This window comes from Patagioenas fasciata, chromosome 28, assembly GCF_037038585.1.
Source record: "Patagioenas fasciata isolate bPatFas1 chromosome 28, bPatFas1.hap1, whole genome shotgun sequence".
Lineage (NCBI taxonomy): Eukaryota > Metazoa > Chordata > Aves > Columbiformes > Columbidae > Patagioenas > Patagioenas fasciata.
This window is the reverse complement of record NC_092547.1, coordinates 4,011,456-4,030,118: the sequence shown is the minus strand read 5'-3', so window position 1 is coordinate 4,030,118 and position 18,663 is coordinate 4,011,456. Positions and strand designations below refer to the sequence as shown.

The following is an 18,663-nucleotide window of genomic DNA, read 5'->3' as shown; positions in this document are numbered from 1 at the left end:
GAGCCCTTTGCGAACCTGCCAGAGCTGTTTAGAAATGGAAAAACATATTGACCAGAGCACTATGCTCAGCAACTGGAGATGTCGATTCGCCTAAATGCTGTAGTCTTCGTTCTGTTATTGCAGATAATATTGTGGTTCTGCTCCCAATAGGTGTGAAGGGCTCTCATTTAGCATCTTCCGTTCTTTTATTTCGCTGGAGACTGAAGGTGCTGAGTATTTCTGAAGACTTGTGGGCGCTTTTTGTAAATTCCCAGCCCAACAAGGAATTTTCCTTACCCTTAGCAGAATTTTTGTGGTATTGCTGTATTATGGCCATGTCAAGAACTGTCTAAAACTATCAGTTTTGTAAGAGGAATCAAAAGCACCAGGATAATGGCAAACATATGGCAAGAGAGGTCGTAATGGACCGGTGAGCTGGTCTGGTAATACTATGGGAGTCAGAGCTTTGCTCTCAACGCGACAACTGCTACAGCAACCAAATACAAAATTAAAACTTCTCCCCGTCAGGTTTTGCGATGCCTTATCCCTTGCCTACAGACTTTTATTGCCTTGTAGGTACGTCTCCATTTCACCCAGCGGGGCTTTGTGCTGGATATGTAGAATATCATCTTCCAAAATGCGTTATAACGCAACTTGGAAGCGATTCTGTTCATCCCTGCCAGCAGGAGGTTGTGACTTGAGTTTCAGAGCATTGCCAGACATTGGGTGTAGGCAGAGAAGGACAAAGCCAAGGAGAGAGTCTGGGCATGGGTTGTGTCGCCTTTTTCCTCCTCTGTGTGATCCGTACTGGTACCAGCCCTGGGGTTTTGCTAAGGGGAAGGTGATTTATGTCCCGTATAAACAGGAATGACGTTGTCCCTGTCCCCTCAGGACGCCGGCGGGCAGCAGATCGGCTTTCTGCTGGGAAGCTGTGGCATTGCTTTGGCCCTCACCACTGAAGTTTGCCTGAAAGGGCTCCCAAAAACCCAAAACGGAGAAATCGTGCAATTTAAAGGTCAGATTGGGTTATACACTTGCTTTTGATGGTATTTTTCATATAGCTGAAGTATCTGAAGGTAGCTGGCAGAGGCCCGAATGCATTTTGGGAGGGCAAAGGGAGCGGCTTTTCTGCTGGCATCGCTTACCTGTTGCTTTGTGCGTGTGGTGTAGATCGATCCTTGTGTCCGACAGAACCGCTTTGTTGTTCTGGAAGTCACAACGGAGCCACCTTAGGAGCCAGGGTTGTCCTCAGGTCCCTTCAGGGGCATTTGCCCGTTCAGAAGCAGTTTCATTAGTGATACAAGAAGCTAATATAGAAGCTAAATATAGAAGTACCGCGGGGATCTTTCCTGCGCAGAGGAAGCGCCGCGCCGCCCACTGAGCTCCTGATGAGAAACGAAATGAACCTTCTGGCTGGTTGCTTGGCTCGGTCTTCTGCTTGTGTAACTCATCTTGGACAGACGATGGGGGTTCAGTGTATTCTCGAAGAATATAAATCCCTCAATAAACAAACTGGTATTAATATTCCACTTTAATTTTGGCTCTAGGTTGGCCCAGACTCAAATGGGTTGTGACAGATTCAAAATATCTCTCCAAATCTCCCAAGGACTGGCAGCCCAACATCTCAGCCGCAGGAACTGAGCCAGCGTACATTGAGGTAAGCAGGGAATGGGGAACAGAAATCGTTTCCATGAGCTGAATTTAATGTTCTAATCACCAGAGAGATAATACTTTCACCTCGCTGCCTTAATCTGCCCGTTTCTAGCTGCTGAAACAAGACTTCATGGTGTACAACCTGCCGTCAGGCTTCTTTTAGTTTTGAATACCTTCGTGGCCTTGAGCATGGCTCAAAATGATTTGGAGAACACTGTTATTGTTCAAAAAAAGCTGGTAATTGGACAACGGAGCTCTCCAAGATGGCACAGATTCCTGAAAATACTTCAGCCAACAGTGTTTTAAATTTTCTGTTGATCCTGGCAGAGCTTATTGTTTGTACAGCACAGTAAGGTGACTTCTAGGAATAACAGAGTCCCAGGATGTCAGGGGTGGAAGGGACCTGGAAAGCTCATCCAGTGCAATCCCCCCATGGAGCAGGAACACCCAGCTGAGGTTCCACAGGAACCAGGCGGGTTTGAATGTCTGCAGAGAAGGAGACTCCACAACCCCCCTGGGCAGCCTGGGCCAGGCTCTGCCACCCTCACCACGAACAAGTTTCTGCTCATATTTAAGTGGAACCTCCTGTGTTCCAGTTTGCACCCATTGCCCCTTGTCCTGTCACTGGTTGTCACCCAGAAGAGCCTGGCTCCATCCTCCTGACACTGCCCCTTTCCATATTGATCCCCAGGAATGAGTCCCCCCTCAGTCTCCTCTTCTCCAGCTCCAGAGCCCCAGCTCCCTCAACCTTTCCTCACACGGGAGATGCTCCACTCCCTCCAGCATCTTGGTGGCTGCGCTGGACTCTCTCCAGCAGTTCCCTGTCCTTCTGGAGCTGAGGGGCCACAACTGGACACAAGATTCCAGGGGTGGTCTCCCCAGGGCAGAGCAGAGGGGCAGGAGAACCTCTCTGACCTACTGACCACCCCCTTCTAACCCACCCCAGGTCCCATTGGCTTCCTGGCCACAAGGGCCCAGTGCTGGCTCATGGTCACCCTGCTGTCCCCAGGACCCCCAGCTCCCTTTCCCCTACACTGCTCTCTAACAGCTCATTCCCAAACTTACACTGAACCTGGGGTTGTTCCTGCCCACATTCAAGACTCTACCCTTGCCCTTGTTCTATTTCATTACATTTTTCCCTGCCCAACTCTCCAGCCTGTCCAGGTCTCTGATGGCAGCACAGCTTCCAGTGTCACCACTCCTCCCAGCTTGGTGCCACCAGCAATCTCGCTGACAGTCACTCTATTCCCTCATCCAAATCATTGATGAATATATTGAATAATATTGCAGTGGTTTAAGTAGTAACAGTAATTTAGCTCTTCTAAAATTACAAATTGACTTTTCAGTTGACTTCTGGGAGCAGAAAGAGATGATGTGAGGAAGAGCAATAGTGAAATAAGCAAAAACACATCCAATTTTCATCTGTATCTCTGGAGTCAACTGACCATGTTTGCTACCTGAATAACTGGTTTCTTTTGAACTGTAATATGTACCACAGAAAACTGTGTCCGCTTCCCACTTAACTTTACTCGTCACCATCAGCAGCTGGTTAGTCCTTAGTTAACTCTTTGGCAGTTTTTCATACCCCAAGGTTAGTTTTTGTCCTTCTCAGGCTGTTGCACAGCACTGGTAGGTGGGCAGGTATCCACATGAAGCACCGATTCCCGGGTTTTAGGCAGTCAGCTTCCTTTTGTAGCTTTGACCGAGTAACTTCATCTCTTCATTGGTTTTTCCCATTATAATTATCTCACGAGACACCGTGGTAGTAGATGAATTTTCCAAGATGAAATGTGCTAAGTGTTCTAGCTGTAAACCGAATAATGATTGGGGTATGGAGCAATGAGTAAACCGTGTGCAAAAGGAGTTTTAAAAACAAATTATTTTATCACATTTCAAACAGTTTGCAAATTCATTGTGTATAGTCTTCGTTCATCAGTATGGCTGATAAGAGTTCTTTTTCTGCATCTCAACTTTGACACTAAAGTTATTTCAGGTTCTATACATTCTTCTTTACATTATGGTCTTTGTTTCCCTCCTGGGTTCTCACACCCATGTGCTAAAAGATAACACAGGACCACAGGGCATGCACACATTGCAGTTCGGCTTCTAAACTGTTATGTATCATAATAAGTAAGTGAACCTTGCCGCTGCCTTTCTACAAGCTGCTACTGTTCTGAGCGTCTCAGCAGCTTTAGGGAAACAAAACGTTATTAAATATGTTTAGGATTTAATTTCCTTCGTGTGTGGGACCCGGAGTCCCACCCTGACTGCTTTTTCTCCCTCCGCAGTACAAGACGAGCAAGGAGGGCAGCGTGATGGGCGTCACGGTGTCGCGGGTGGCCATGCTGTCCCACTGCCAAGCCTTGTCCCAGGCCTGCAACTACTCTGAAGGTGGGTGATGGCACGGAAACATCAACGGAACGAAGGTTCAGTGACATAATTTCCAGTGGTTGCTTCTCATAGTTTTAGCTGTCTATGAGTAACCAATACACAATAGTATCCACTTCTATCTGTAATCTTCTCAATCCAAAACGGCACCGTCTTCGTTGCTGTAGTGCAGAGGAGTCAAAGTGGGATTTGCATCGTGTCTGGAAAGTGAACAAGTGTGTTCTGGTGAATCAAAAAGGGAGTAAATGAATCCAAAGTGGAACATTCTCCAGCGAGCTGCAGTCCCCCTCTCCCTGCACTGATCATACATTAAAATGCCTTTCCAAACTTTTTTTCTCGAGAGTGCGTGTAAATCTCAAAGCGCCTCTTGCATTAACTGGTTCTGTACTGGTCACAGGAGGCTTTTTGGATAACCCAGAAATGGAGATTGCAAATTGCAGCTGGGAGTAGAGCGAACTCTGCTCTAGGATACGCTTTTAGTCCGGTCTACCTTGTAAATCAAGCTCATTTATATATCCATGGCTGCAAGTTGATTTTTAGAGCTGTATGTGATAGCAGTTTAAAATGCAGAGTTTGGGAAGGAGCCGTCGCTGTAATTCCATCGCTCCGGGAGTCGGTGGTTGAGTGATGTGCTCTGTTCCCTTCCCCTGCTCAAGCAGAATGAGGTCAGGGCCCTCTCTGCGCTGCTGATGTACAGTACAGGCTGCAATGGAGTTTTCTTGCGGCTTTCTGGGCTCTGTTTTCCTTCCCTTAGATGCGTTCAGTTGCGTTATTTTGCACAACAAGGAGCTCTGACCAGTAAAACACATCGGCCAAACACGGCTGTGAACTCGCTCGCTCCGTGCGTTCCTCCCGGCGCAGATCTGACGGGTTCAGACGCCAGGTTCCGACGTGCGCAGATTCCGTCCTGCCACGTTTCACCTCAAAACTACAACTTTGTTTTTGCAGGTGAAACCATAGTGAATGTTCTGGATTTTAAGAAGGACGCGGGGTTGTGGCATGGCATTCTGACGGTGAGTTCAGCCTGGACGGGCTTTCTGAAGCATTTCACTCTTTTTCATTGCAACATTTGATGAGATTGTCACGACCATTACCTGCTAAGTCAACCATTTCTCTCCCATGTCAATCTGCAACTCTCAGTGGGGAGCGTAGGAGCATCCTTAGAAACCTTACTATGAATTCACGGTGGGGTAGAGGCTGATGGGGAGCGAGTGCGACTCCGGTTCTGTTCCGTAATAGGTTTTGTGAGCCCTTTTCTAAATCTTTTTCTGCTTTTCAGAATGTGATGAACAAACTGCACACGATCAGTGTTCCCTACTCGGTGATGAAAACCTGCCCGCTCTCCTGGGTCCAGAGAGTTCATGCCCACAAAGGTAACTGTGAATCACAGGATGGACTGGGTTGGAAAAGCCCTCAGAGATCATCCAGTCCAAGCCTTGGTCCAACTCCAGTCCACTGACCAGATCATGGCACTGAGCGCCATGGCCAATCTCAGTTTAAAAACCTCCAGGGCCGGTGAGTCCAGCACCTCCCTGGGTTCCACAACTTCAGCTTGAAGTTCTCAGGATAAACGAGAGAGGGACCTTAAAACCTCAAACTCTTTAGATGCTGTCGTCTTGCTCTTCCATGACGATCCCAAGGGCCCAATCTCTCATTCATGTTTAAAATGCCCAAAGTCCTAATGCCATGTGAATGTCAGCGAACCTGACGGGGCCCTCGTGAGCCGTGTGTTTGGAGCCAGCGCCTTTTATGAGACCAAGCAAATAGTTGAGCGCAGGAAGGTCCGTTGATCCGCAGCCCTGCAGGTGCTGACAATGATTTCTGCGTTTTGGAGGAGCGGCTGCAGCGGTGACCACCCTGGCGCGGGCAGATGCTCTTGTGTGTTGGGGTTTGCTGTTCCTGCAGGCTCAATTAATTCAAGTCGCTTGCTTCAGTGAGAATTTTCTCATTTGGGAGTGTTGGGCTGTGTACTCTTATGAAAATGCCTCACGGAAAGCTTTTGTTTGTCCTTAAACGTTTTCTTTTTGTGTTGGTTCGCAGCAAAAGTCGCTTTAGTCAAGTGTCGAGACTTGCACTGGGCCATGATGGCCCATCGAGACCAAAGAGACGTCAGTTTGAGCTCCCTGCGCATGCTGATCGTAACCGATGGTGCAAATCCTTGTGAGTATGGTGCAAATCCTTGTATGCTGCACATCCTTGCGAGTATGCTGCAAATCCTTGTGACCATGCCCGTCCTGCTGCCTTTCGGAGGGGGATTTCTCAGCCAGCTCTCTCACCAGGCTCAAGCTTAACTCCTTTTGTAGATCCTTGCACGCAGATTTCAGCTGGGGACACAGAGCTGTGGGTTGTGGTGCTCGAGCACCAGGGCAGGGGGATTTCTGTGTCCTCATCCTTTCAAGCACGAGTTGTGGAAGACACTGCAAAGTAAGAAAGAGGAGAGTTGAATGGGAAACTTGTATGTGAAGCAGAATTCCGGTAGATTGAATTTAATTTGCTCGCAGGGGGTGAAGTAAAAGGCTTTTAAGAAGAACTTTGAAGGGGGAAAAATCCCCAGAAAAATCTGCAAGGAATGCTGTTAGTGAAAAGGCTTAAGAGCGTTTGTCTGGATGGCAGCAGCTGGAAGGGGTGCTCGGGTCCGCTCAGACCTGGTTTGGTTACGCGTGCTGCATGGAAACCGAGCCTACATATGCGCACTAATGGTTGGAGGTTTGGAAAGTGTTTGGAGCCTGTTGTTGTCCCGTGAGGATGTGACAACACTGAAGGAAATTGGGGGAGAAATGTAGAATTATTCCAGAGGATGCACCTCTTCCCAAGTCCCATTCAGTAGGCACTTGTGGCCGCTCTTTTGGAAGTGATACAGTAAATACACTCTGTAAATACACTGCGTTTATTTCTAGGTTATTTTACAGACCATTTTTTAAATCAAATTATGTGAAGACGTAGTGGTGTGTTTCCTTCCTTTTCTCCAGGGTCCGTGTCCTCATGCGATGCCTTCCTGAGCTTGTTTCAGAGCCACGGGCTGAAACCAGAGGCCATTTGTCCCTGCGCCACGTCTCCAGAAGCGATGACTATTGCCATACGGAGGTAACGGGCGTGCGGCATCGCGCTCTGTTTGCTGGAGGCAGCCATCCAGGCTGAGCTTTGTTCACACATCGCTTGCTCATAGTTGACTTAAGCATGCAATAAGCTCCACTGGCATTTACTGTGTGCACTCAGGTATTCAAGTTTTAAGTTGTTAAACATTTATCTTAAGATACGAGTGCGTTTTTCCCTCTGTGTGACGGCTCAGCAATGCCCGTAGGAGCTGTGTCCTGCTTTTTCCTGCTCCTGATTTACACAGCTAGCGTGGATTCTTAAGGCTGAGATTACAGAATCACAGAATCCCAGAATGTCAGGGGTTGAAGGGACCTGGAAAGCTCATCCAGTGCAATCCCCCCACGGAGCAGGAACACCCAGCTGAGGTTCCACAGGAACCAGGCGGGTTTGAATGGCTGCAGAGAAGGAGACTCCACAACCCCCCTGGGCAGCCTGGGCCAGGCTCTGCCACCCTCACCAGGAACAAGTTTCTGCTCATATATCAGTGGAACCTCCTGTGTTCCAGTTTGCACCCATTGCCCCTTGTCCTGTCACTGGTTGTCACCCAGAAGAGCCTGGCTCCATCCTCCTGACACTGCCCCTTTCCATACTGATCCCCAGGAATGAGTCCCCCCTCAGTCTCCTCTTCTCCAGCTCCCTCAGCCTTTCCTCACACGGGAGATGCTCCACTCCCTCCAGCATCTTGGTGGCTGCGCTGGACTCTCTCCAGCAGTTCCCTGTCCTTCTGGAGCTGAGGGGCCACAACTGGACACAAGATTCCAGGGGTGGTCTCCCCAGGGCAGAGCAGAGGGGCAGGAGAACCTCTCTGACCTACTGACCACCCCCTTCTAACCCACCCCAGGTCCCATTGGCTTCCTGGCCACAAGGGCCCAGTGCTGGCTCATGCTCACCCTGCTGTCCCCAGGACCCCCAGCTCCCTTTCCCCTACACTGCTCTCTAATAGGTGTCTAAATTTGCTGCCACTTTGGACAGTCATTTCCATAGTCTATTTCTGCCCGTTGCTGTATCAGGCCTGGGAGCAGGTGTTTAACACGGCGTAAGGCAAAGAGCTGCGCTCATCAAAGAGTTGCACTTGCCAAGAATACAGTTTGAAGCACTGATCAGCGTGGCTTTTCCAGCAGGCAATCCCTGCCGCCATCCCACAGCTTGAAATCTGTTATGCAAAGAAGAGACACTGCAATATGCATTTTTCAGTTGCTGCGCCAGCTTCATCAGAGTCTAATAATAGCCTGTGTGTCTGATGTACCGTATTGATTTTGTGTCCTTGGCAGGCCTGGCGTCCCCGGGGCTTCTTTGCCTGGCAGAGCCATCCTGTCCATGAACGGGCTGAGTTTTGGTGTGATTCGCGTCAACACTGAAGATAAAAACTCTGCTCTGACCGTCCAGGATGTCGGGCACGTGATGCCAGGAGGTAAAGGCGTGCAGGAGGCTCCTATGAGACCATTTGCGAACGGTTTGAGAAACAGAACCGATCGGTGTTCTCTCCCCGGTTCGGCCTCCGCGCTGGGGCGGGTCGGACGGTCCCTGCCGGGTCGGATCCGTCGCCGTTAAACGCGTCGGTTCTTTTCCAAGGCAAACCTCGGGGGTTATTTAACAGTGCGTCATTTCTCCTAGGGATGATGTGCATAGTGAAACCTGACGGGCCACCGCAGCTCTGCAAAACAGACGAGATCGGGGAAATCTGCGTTAGCTCCAGAGCAGGGGGAATGATGTATTATGGGCTGGCGGGGGTGACCAAGAACACATTTGAGGTACGTATAGGAGAACGCATCTCTCCCTGTTTCCTGTGTAGAGCTGGTAGCCATGTATAGTCTCTGGTGTGTGGTTTAATGTTGTTTTTTAAAGAGATATCTTGAAAAACTCTTCCCAGTAGATACATTCAGTGCTCCCCTTTTATAAAGGTCTCCAATGACTCTACCGAGGATTCCCGCCCCTTCTCCTCATCCCTCCACGTGCATATAGCGCAATTCTCCGTGTGGGGAATGGTTTTCTACCCTCGGGCAAACGCGCTTTCCTTCCACGTCCTCCTTGCGTTGCAGGTGATCCCGGTGAGCGCGGCGGGCTCTCCGGTGGGCGACGTGCCGTTCGTCCGCTCCGGCTTGCTGGGCTTTGTCGGACCGGTACGTAACACATCTGGAGCTCGCGCTGCCGTGTTCTTCTGTTCCTGCTGGTGGCCTTCCACGTGTAACAGAAAAGCATTTGGGTACAGAAATATGTGCAAGGATGGTTGGCTGTGCATAAGACAGTTGAAAGTTCCTGGATTTGCCTGAGCCAGTGGGAACCTTTGCTTTTCCATCACATTATTGTTAGGGTGCCTTCCTATGTTGCTTGATGCATTTTTAGATTGCCAATTCTTCTAAAACCAAGCATAAGAAGCTTTTTGTGTGGCAGTTCTGCACATGCTGGAGTGTCTTATCTCACCAGTGCTTCTCCTCGTTTAGCCATAAATTATGTAATTTAAAGAGAAGGAAAATGTCTTTTCTACAAATTCCATCGATCTAGCCGTAGTTAGGAAATAAGCAAATCATCAAATATATTTGAATATGCACTTTAGCGAAGGTGATCACAGATACCGTTTTATCTTCCAGGGCAGTTTGGTGTTTGTGGTTGGGAAGATGGACGGGCTGCTGACCGTTAGTGGCCGCAGACACAATGCCGACGACATCGTAGCCACCGGCTTGGCGGTAGAATCCATAAAAACAGTTTACAGAGGAAGGTTAGCAAAATAAACCTTGCCCCCTCATCAGCTTCTCCGTGTAATATAATAAAATGGGATCTTTAGTATGATGTCTGATTTCTCTCCAGTAATTCCTTTGTTTGGGTAGCTCAGTTAAATATGGTTTTGGTTTAGACGATAATTGGCCCGATCCTGCCCAGTATGGGTCTGTTTTCCCCTCTTTCCTGTCTGTTTTTCATCAGGTCTGTGTACGTTAGGGGAAGGGATCAAGTAACAAGATAAGTCACCCGGAGGATTTAATTCTCGGTAGGATTTCCATTGAGGTCTGTGCACTCAGCTGCTGGCCAACGCAGGGAGAGTTTCGTTCATGTCCGGAGATACTGAATTTGATGTAGCAGTTGTGGATATGATTTTCTGGCTGCTCGGGCAGCGTTGGAGCTCGTGTCGCTGAGGGTTAACAGGGGTCTCGAGCTCCCCACCTCATGTAGGTACTTTAAAGCTTTCATTGAGCTGGTGATTTGCCATGGGTTGGAATGGAAATGTGACAGCAGGCTGAGAGCGTGAGGGACTACACTATGTAGGAGTTTCATCGGAAGGTGGGATTAATCCCTTATATCATGAAGTCTTTAGTTTTTGACTCAATCTGAACCGTCTAATATTTTTTCTTTCTTTGTCCCATGTGTTCGTTGTTGGGTTTTTTTATGAGTTGTGTCTTTAGTCGGTTTTCTTGGCTTCCTCTTCCCAAGCAGTAACACTGGAATCTGTGCCAATGCGCTCTCCCCTTTCCCTTAGGATTGCTGTGTTCTCCGTGTCTGTGTTCTACGACGAGAGGATCGTGGTGGTGGCGGAGCAGCGGCCGGACGCGTCGGAGGAGGACAGCTTCCAGTGGATGAGCCGCGTGCTGCAGGTGAGCCCGTTACGTGGGTGACACGTGGGTGCCATTTCCTTGGCGCGGGGGCAGATCAGAGGCCGTGGACGTGCCCCACATGGAAGGAGAGCCGGCTCCTGATCCCTCTTGGCACACGGTATTCTCGCAGGGTCACAAGCTGGGTACATCTGCTGTGTACAAGCTGTTCTGTTATGTCCTGAAGGGCTTGGGAAAGCGGCTGTGCCACAAAATAGCGTCGGCTCTGCCGGAGCGGTCGGTGTTACGGCAGCAAGGTGACTGCGCAGAGACGCCCTCAGCACTGCAGAGCAGATCCAGGGCTCAGTTTAAGAGTTCTGCTTTTAATCTTGGATAGTGCTGGTGCTCATAGTTACACTTTAAAGCCACTCTTATCTTCGGAGATTCATTCTCAGTGGGGAGACAGTAAGCAGAGAAAGGTTTAAAGAGCTGAATGAGTGTGGTCCTAGGAAAGCAGAATGAGTAGCAAATACCTGCATTGCACGTATGTCCTTCTCGGGAGTGATGTTTCAGGTTGAGAAGTATGCAAACCGGAGGGGAAAATCAGGGAAGTACCTGGTGGTCTGAATAATGGATGAGATGCCTGAACGCTGAGGCGGATGAAGAAGGAAGAGTGTGATGGTTCAGAGGAGACAGATGGATAAAAACCTGAGATCAAAATCGTATGATTCATCAAGCAACTGTGTATATTTTGGGATTTTGGTCATGAAATATTTAAAAAAAGGATTTCTTGTGTATGAAATGGGCTATGAAGGCAGGGGTGCTAACAAGCACTTAACTCTTACCATAGGGCTCACTGGTGTGACAGAGGTGAAGTGGAATTCATCTTCCTTTACAGATTTGCTCCCCAGTACCTTACAAATGCAGGGATTTATCTTGCAGCACAGCAGTGCAACCAATACCAGACTGTCCCCAGCTGTGCAATTGCAGCGACCGTCTCTCCTTTCTCCAGGCCATTGACAGCATTCACCAAGTGGGTGTGTATTGCCTCGCTCTCGTGCCAGCCAACACCTTGCCAAAAACCCCGCTGGGAGGGATCCACATCTCCCAGACCAAACAGCACTTTCTAGAGGGCTCTCTGCATCCCTGCAACATCCTCATGTGCCCGCACACCTGTGTGACGAACTTGCCAAAACCCAGGCAGAAACAACCAGGTAACACGAGCCCCTTTTGTTCAACATCGGTGAAATGAATTCAAAATCTCAGACCTGGGAAGGTGTAGGATGTGTCCAACACCAAGTGTCCTCCTGGGGGTCACCAGAGCTTGTCTTGTGGCTGGGGCACATTTCGCAGAATCCCAGAATGTCAGGGGTTGAAGGGACCTGGAAAGCTCATCCAGTGCAATCCCCCCATGGAGCAGGAACACCCAGCTGAGGTTCCACAGGAACCAGGCGGGTTTGAATGTCTGCAGAGAAGGAGACTCCACAACCCCCCTGGGCAGCCTGGGCCAGGCTCTGACACCCTCACCAGGAACAAGTTTCTGCTCAAATTTAAGCAGAACCTCCTGTGTTCCAGTTTGCACCCATTGCCCCTTGTCCTGTCACTGGGTGTCACCCAGAAGAGCCTGGCTCCATCCTCCTGACACTCCCCCTTTCCATATTGATCCCCAGGAATGAGTCCCCCCTCAGTCTCCTCTTCTCCAGCTCCAGAGCCCCAGCTCCCTCAGCCTTTCCTCACACGGGAGATGCTCCACTCCCTCCAGCATCTTGGTGGCTGCGCTGGACTCTCTCCAGCAGTTCCCTGTCCTTCTGGAGCTGAGGGGCCACAACTGGACACAAGATTCCAGGTGTGGTCTCCCCAGGGCAGAGCAGAGGGGCAGGAGAACCTCTCTGACCCACTGACCACCCCCTTCTAACCCACCCCAGGTCCCATTGGCTTCCTGGCCACAAGGGCCCAGTGCTGGCTCATGCTCACCCTGCTGTCCCCAGGTCCCTTTCCCCTACGCTGCTCTCTAATAGCTCATTCCCCTATTGCATGTGTTGTCAGTCAGGAATGTTGATTCCTACCCTTAACTCATTGAGATTCTCTCTACTGATTTATTCATGTCTCAGTCCCTTCTGAACTCTGTCAGGGAGGTTTCATGACCTCCTTGCATCCATCCCCAGGAGCAGTGGATCCTACAGACATGCTATAGTTCCTTTCTGTTTGCATTAAAAGTCCGTGTTCTTTCCCAACAGGCGTTGGCCCTGCCTCTGTGATGGTGGGGAACCTGGTTGCTGGGAAGCGCATTGCTCAAGCCTCTGGAAGAGACCTTGGTCAAATAGAAGACAACGATTTAGTTAAAAAGGTAAATCAGTAGTTGCTACAGCAAGAGAATGGGAAAGAATTTACCCTACAGCTGAATGCGAAGCCGCAATGTGAAGCACATAGAGCTGCCTCTGAAGTAGAAGTAATTAAATACTAATTTAATTACTGCCTCTCTGTTTCAGCACCAGTTCCTCACAGAGGTGTTACAGTGGAGAGCTCAAGCAACTCCTGACCACCCGCTCTTCCTTTTATTAAATGCCAAGGTACGGTCAGTGCTGACTTGTTGTTTCTTTAAGGTGCTCAGCGTGTTATTCAGCGCCAGTTTGACACTGTGGTTAAAATCTTTTGCCCGCCCCAGCGTCCTCTGTTTACTCTCTGTATCAGATTTTGCCCATGGATTTATAACTTAAAATTTGAACCTCTAGGTCACTTCATCTAAACGCCTGTCGTGCTTCAATGCTTCATTTTAAAACTGAGCATGTTTGTAGGTCCCACTGGTTCCTGTGTCATTTAATGGTGTATCCCTGTTGAGTATATTCTGGCAAGGTTCTGGGGCAAGAAGACCTGAACTGACTCCTGGAAGGTAGCACTTGCTAGAGCAGCTCTAACTCCATCGCTGTCTTTTTGACACCGTAGTGGGTAAACGGCTCACTGAATGCCAGCAGCCTATAGGCCTAGATTACTCGTAGCTATAGACTGACACTAGCAAGCGAGGCTGGTTTATGTTTTTTGCAGCAGCCGTTTTACTGACCCGTGGTGTGCCAGGCCTTGTTTAGAGCATTTGTGTCTCCTTTCAAGGGAACCACTGTGTGCACAGCCACCTGCCTTCAGTTGCACAAAAAAGCCGAGAGGATCGCGTCAGTTCTCTGTGACAAAGGACATCTCAATGCGGGAGACAATGTGGTGCTTCTTTATCCTCCTGGTAAGCGAGTTTTAATTACAACTGCATCCCAGTGCGGAAGTGCAGCCTGGGCTTTCCTTGAGAGCTGGAAATACAGGAGAGATGCTTGAAACAGCGAGACGTTAGGGCCTGCAGGACGCTCCGGTCCAGTTCTGCCTCTTGCACTATCAGGACTTGAACTTGGATTCCACAGCGTTTTGGAAAAGCCAGTTTGTACCTTCTCGCTCCTGGCTGGGTCTTGCTGTGCCGTGATGTTTACATTAAAAACTTACAGACGTGTGTGGTGATCTGGTACGACACGTCCGCTGCAAAACTGCATGTGCTGAGAAACGCGCCCGTCACCCGACCAGAGGCTCCTCAGCTCCCGCTCTGGTCACATCTTGTTTGTCTGAAGCCGCGTTGCCAGTTGGCAGCTTTTCATCCCGGGCAAGCACGGGGAGAAGTGACTTTTGAGTCATTTGACACTTGGTTTTCCGTGTGGTCGGCCTTCTCCCTTTTCCTAGTTCACTTTCCCAAGCTTTCCGAGCTTCCTTGTCGTGCTGCCCGCAGCGTTTGGACTCCGTGCTGTTCAAGTCTTGTGTGTGGAAGTTATAACTGATGCTTGGAGGAAAAGAGCTCGGGGAAAGGCCGGTGTGAGCGCCCCACACTACAGCCTGTCCTGTCCTTGCAGGCATTGAGCTCATCACCGCGTTCTATGGCTGCTTGTACGCTGGCTGCATCCCCGTGACCGTGCGACCGCCCCACGCTCAGAGCCTCACAGCTACGCTGCCCACTGTGCGAATGATCGTGGAAGTGAGTAACGGGGCCCGAGCGCTCGCTTCGGCCGCCCAGACCCGTGGTCCACACAACCGTGCAAACGGTTGGCGTGACAGCGGCGGTCGAGGGGCGTCTTGTAACCCAAGGATAGTGTTTTCGTTCAGAAAATGCAAGAACCACCTCTCCTGTGGCAAAGCAAATCCTTTTCCGAGGGATGCTAACGTGGTGTTACCCCCTAACATTTCACAGTGATGCTCCTTATGGCTGGGCAAGCACAAATCCTGCTCTCAGTGATTTCCCAAGCCCAGCAACCAGGAAGGACCCATGGGGGAGAGCGCTAGATGTAGACGAGCCATATTCTCACCTGTTTTAAAGGTCTTGCCGTGATTATTTGCATCTTAGCCTGTGTTTGGAGTTTTAGTGAAGGAAGAATAGAGAGCAGTGTTGCAAAAGCCAAAGAAATGACTGCAGGTCTGCTGAGGGAAGTTGGCTGCAGATGTAAAATACACTCTCCGAACATCAAATCTGGCCACTGCGATGTGCTTTTGTTGTTTTGTTAGTAAGTATTTCTGTTTTCAGGTCAGCAAAGCTGCCTGTATACTCACAACGCAGACCCTGATGAGACTGCTGCGATCCAGGGAGGCGGCTGCTGCCGTGGACGTGAAAACCTGGCCAACCATCATCGACACAGGTGCGCCCCACGCGCCGGGAAACCTCTTCAGGCTCCGTGCAGGGGTCACCGCGGCCTTCCAGAGGCGCTGTCCCCCGTTTCGGATGCCAACTGGATGGCTCTGAAGAGTTGTTTTAATATCTAGAAAAAATATTCAAGATATAAGCGAGGTCTGACCTCGTTTAGTGACATCTCTTTCGCATTTGTTGAGCTACACATGGAAAACAGTTTTATGGAAAAGCCACATCACAGACACCTGTTAATTTCCTTGAGACAAGAGCGAGTTGGTCTTTTCTCCCTTTTCCTGAGGGTAAATAATATTCTACATGGAAGCTCTAGCAAGAGTCTTCTCATATATTAGTCCCTCTCTTCTGGAAAGAGAAATAATGCAAAGCTCTATGGTCCATCTCAGTCTCTTCAAAGTTGTGTTCTCCTTTCAAATACTGGTTCTGTAATCAAAAACCTAACCGCGTTTGCTCTTTTCTCGTACAGATGACTTGCCCAGGAAGCGGCTGGCTCAGATCTATAAGCCCCCTACACCTGAAATGTTGGCATATCTAGATTTCAGTGTTTCCACAACAGGCATGCTCACAGGAGTCAAGGTACAGTAACACGTTTCAGAAGGTGGGTTTGCCGTGTCCTGTCTTCGGTTGATATTCTGAATCTCCCCCCTCGAGCTCCACCAAAGCTGACTGTTGTAGCTTAAGTATAGACCTCGCTTTTCCTCCAGTAAAGCTGTGGGTTCTGGCAGAGGGTGAGTGTGACTGTGCTGAGGAATTCACTCTGCAGTGTGGGAAGCCGGGTCCTGCCAGTGCATGGGGAGCTGTGCTGCTGCCTCCCGCTGGAGCCGCCCGTGCGAGCAGCCAGCGATGCACAGAGCAGGAACGCAGCCGGCGGAGAGGACACTGAAACGTGGAAGCCTTGGACTGTCGTTAGTGATGGGCTGCGCTGGGAGTCAGATCCCTGATGCTTTTAAGCTGTTGGTGTCACAGTTTCTGGTTCTGCAATTCTTCCCCAAAGGGCACTGAACAGGCTGCCCAGGGCAGTGGTGGAGTCACCATCCCTGGAGGGTTGGACATGGAGATGAGGTTCTCAGGACATAGGGCAGTGCTGGGGTGGGGAACAGTTGGACTCGATCATCTTAAAGGTGTTTTCCAACTAAAATGATTCGGAGCTCTCCGTCTGCTCCAGAAGGGGAGAAAACCACAGTTTATGGAGAAGTGTTCTCAAGGCAAACCTGTCTTTGTTGTTACCGTCTGGGTGGAGCCGCGGTTGGATGTCCCTGAGTCGCGGTGTCTCTGTCCCGTCTTGCAGATGTCCCACGCGGCGGTGAGCGGCCTTTGCAGGGCGATCAAGCTGCAGTGCGAGCTCTACTCCTCGCGGCAGATCGCCATCTGTCTCGACCCCTATTGTGGCCTGGGTTTTGTGCTCTGGTGCCTTTGCAGGTAGGACTGGAGAGGGGAGAGAGGAAAAGGTGAACTCTTGGCTGGTTATAAACGGGAAACGGCAGCCCGTGTCCTTATCTGTTGTAAATCACCCGCAGATATGTTGACATGACTAATTTACAATAAGGAGAGAATTTGTCTTTGAACTGCCAAGGATAGGTTCCCTTTTCCTGCAGATTAGCAAGATGTTATCCCATCTCGATTATGTGTATTTGTGCTGCCAAATATTACTGGCTCCAGAATGTTTCTCTTGCCTTTCTTCCTTGATTATATGTTGCAATAAGGGAGTTTTCTTTCTGTAAACTGTGTGGTTGAACCAGTTCTCTCCCACTCTGCATGTGCACGTTTGCATGTGTATCAATTGTTATTCTTGTATAATAAGCTGTATTTTTAAAATCATGTTGCTACACAAGGGGGGAATTGGCGCTATTATCAGTTGGCCTCGGAGTCCTACAACCAGTAAATATTAATTTAAAGATAACTACATGCTACATAAAAATGTTTTCCTCCTTAATGTTCTTCACAGTGTGTATTCTGGACACCAGTCAATTTTAATTCCTCCTATGGAGCTGGAATCCAACCTTTTTCTCTGGTTATCTACGGTCAGCCAGTACAAAATAAGGGACACTTTCTGTTCCTATTCAGTCATGGAACTGTGCACAAAGGGACTTGGAAACCAAGTTGAAATGTTAAAGGTAAGAAACGTTAACCGAATGCCGTGTTACGTAAATTAAGGAAGCCGTGGCAATGGGGCGAGGCGATGCGGTTGTTAATACAGCAGTTTGCATGGTGTGCTGCTCTCCAGCCCTCAGCTTGCTCAGAAAGCCACAACAACGCTGTTTGCAGCCCCGGGTGGTGAAAAGGGTAGAAATGGAGGAGAGTGCAGCGCAGCGCTGGAGCCGCTTGTGTGACGGGCTGCGGAGGAGGCTCCGCCATGCGCACACGCCGTGCGCTAAATGGAGCCGTTTGCTCCTTGCAGATGAGAGGAAGGGATAAAACCTACAGAAAACACTTGAGGTTCCTTTATACGCGGGGTGTGCTGATATAAACTGAAGCAGTGGGCTCCGTCTATGGGAGCGAGGGTCACTTGTTCTGTTGGTGGCACAGGGGCGTCAGCTCTGGGTTGAACCACCAGGAAAAGAGAAGAACGCACAGATTCCAACAGCTGCCCAGCGCCGTTCAGCACGTTCATGACCATAATAATGGATTCTGGTCCCAGTTTTGTTGAGGACTCTGTCATCCCACTACATGACTTTACTCTCACTTGGTTTGGTTTCCCTCTATATAAATAGTGAATAACAGACGTAATCTTTGCCGGAAAGCACTGCGGGAACACGCGATGCTACGTTCGGTAGCAGAGGACGAAGCGCTGTTAATGCATATTTTGTTCTAGCAGTATTTCCAGGCTCTGGTCAAACGCATAACTACAAATAGCTGAAAAAAGGAAGCATTTGAATACAAGAACGGGGTTTGTCCTACATTTCTTAAATGATTTAGTTAGGATTCCAGGGATGAAAAGCAAACATCGCTGCTCGTGTGGGCACAGAGGTAATTAACACAGCCCTTTGCGCTCGTTTACGCCTTTTCCAGGCGCGAGGAATCAACCTGTCCTGCGTCCGCACCTGCGTGGTGGTTGCGGAGGAGCGGCCGCGCGTGGCCCTCACTCATTCCTTCTCCAAGCTCTTCAAAGACATCGGCCTGTCCTCCCGCGCCGTCAGCACCACCTTCGGCTCCAGGGTCAACGTCGCCATCTGTTTGCAGGTAACCCGGCGCCTTCCAGCGCGTCTGTCGCTGGCGCCGCATTTCCAGATTCCCTCGTACTCCGAACGGTCAAATTCCCTCCTGTGTCAGCACAGCCCGGCGTCTCCTTGTGGGAACAGCTGGCACAAGATTTGAGCAACTCCTCTTGTTTTCAGCTGCCAGATTGGATCACAGATGCTCGGAACA

General features: G+C 49.7%; 1 protein-coding gene across 5 annotated transcripts in view; it reads left to right on the top strand.

Moving 5' to 3' along the window:
* DIP2B (disco interacting protein 2 homolog B) overlaps positions 1-18,663 on the top strand; it is a 75,656-nt gene that overhangs the window by 48,307 nt on the left and 8,686 nt on the right. For 4 of the 5 annotated variants that reach the window (XR_011735994.1, XM_065858752.2, XM_065858751.2 and 1 more), the window contains exons 11-32: positions 871-994; positions 1,527-1,636; positions 3,921-4,023; positions 4,969-5,033; positions 5,300-5,393; positions 6,061-6,180; positions 6,990-7,104; positions 8,388-8,527; positions 8,731-8,867; positions 9,156-9,236; positions 9,705-9,832; positions 10,586-10,700; positions 11,650-11,851; positions 12,875-12,984; positions 13,127-13,207; positions 13,743-13,866; positions 14,516-14,637; positions 15,181-15,292; positions 15,764-15,873; positions 16,586-16,716; positions 17,243-17,411; positions 18,307-18,477. Coding sequence is in view for 4 of the 5 variants with exons in the window: in XM_065858752.2 (XP_065714824.1) it covers positions 871-994; positions 1,527-1,636; positions 3,921-4,023; positions 4,969-5,033; positions 5,300-5,393; positions 6,061-6,180; positions 6,990-7,104; positions 8,388-8,527; positions 8,731-8,867; positions 9,156-9,236; positions 9,705-9,832; positions 10,586-10,700; positions 11,650-11,851; positions 12,875-12,984; positions 13,127-13,207; positions 13,743-13,866; positions 14,516-14,637; positions 15,181-15,292; positions 15,764-15,873; positions 16,586-16,716; positions 17,243-17,411; positions 18,307-18,477 (2,664 nt within the window). In the remaining variant the exon portion in view is untranslated. The remainder of the gene's footprint in view (positions 1-870; positions 995-1,526; positions 1,637-3,920; positions 4,024-4,968; positions 5,034-5,299; positions 5,394-6,060; positions 6,181-6,989; positions 7,105-8,387; positions 8,528-8,730; positions 8,868-9,155; positions 9,237-9,704; positions 9,833-10,585; positions 10,701-11,649; positions 11,852-12,874; positions 12,985-13,126; positions 13,208-13,742; positions 13,867-14,515; positions 14,638-15,180; positions 15,293-15,763; positions 15,874-16,585; positions 16,717-17,242; positions 17,412-18,306; positions 18,478-18,663) is intronic. The other variant, XM_071800062.1, reaches the window with a different exon arrangement.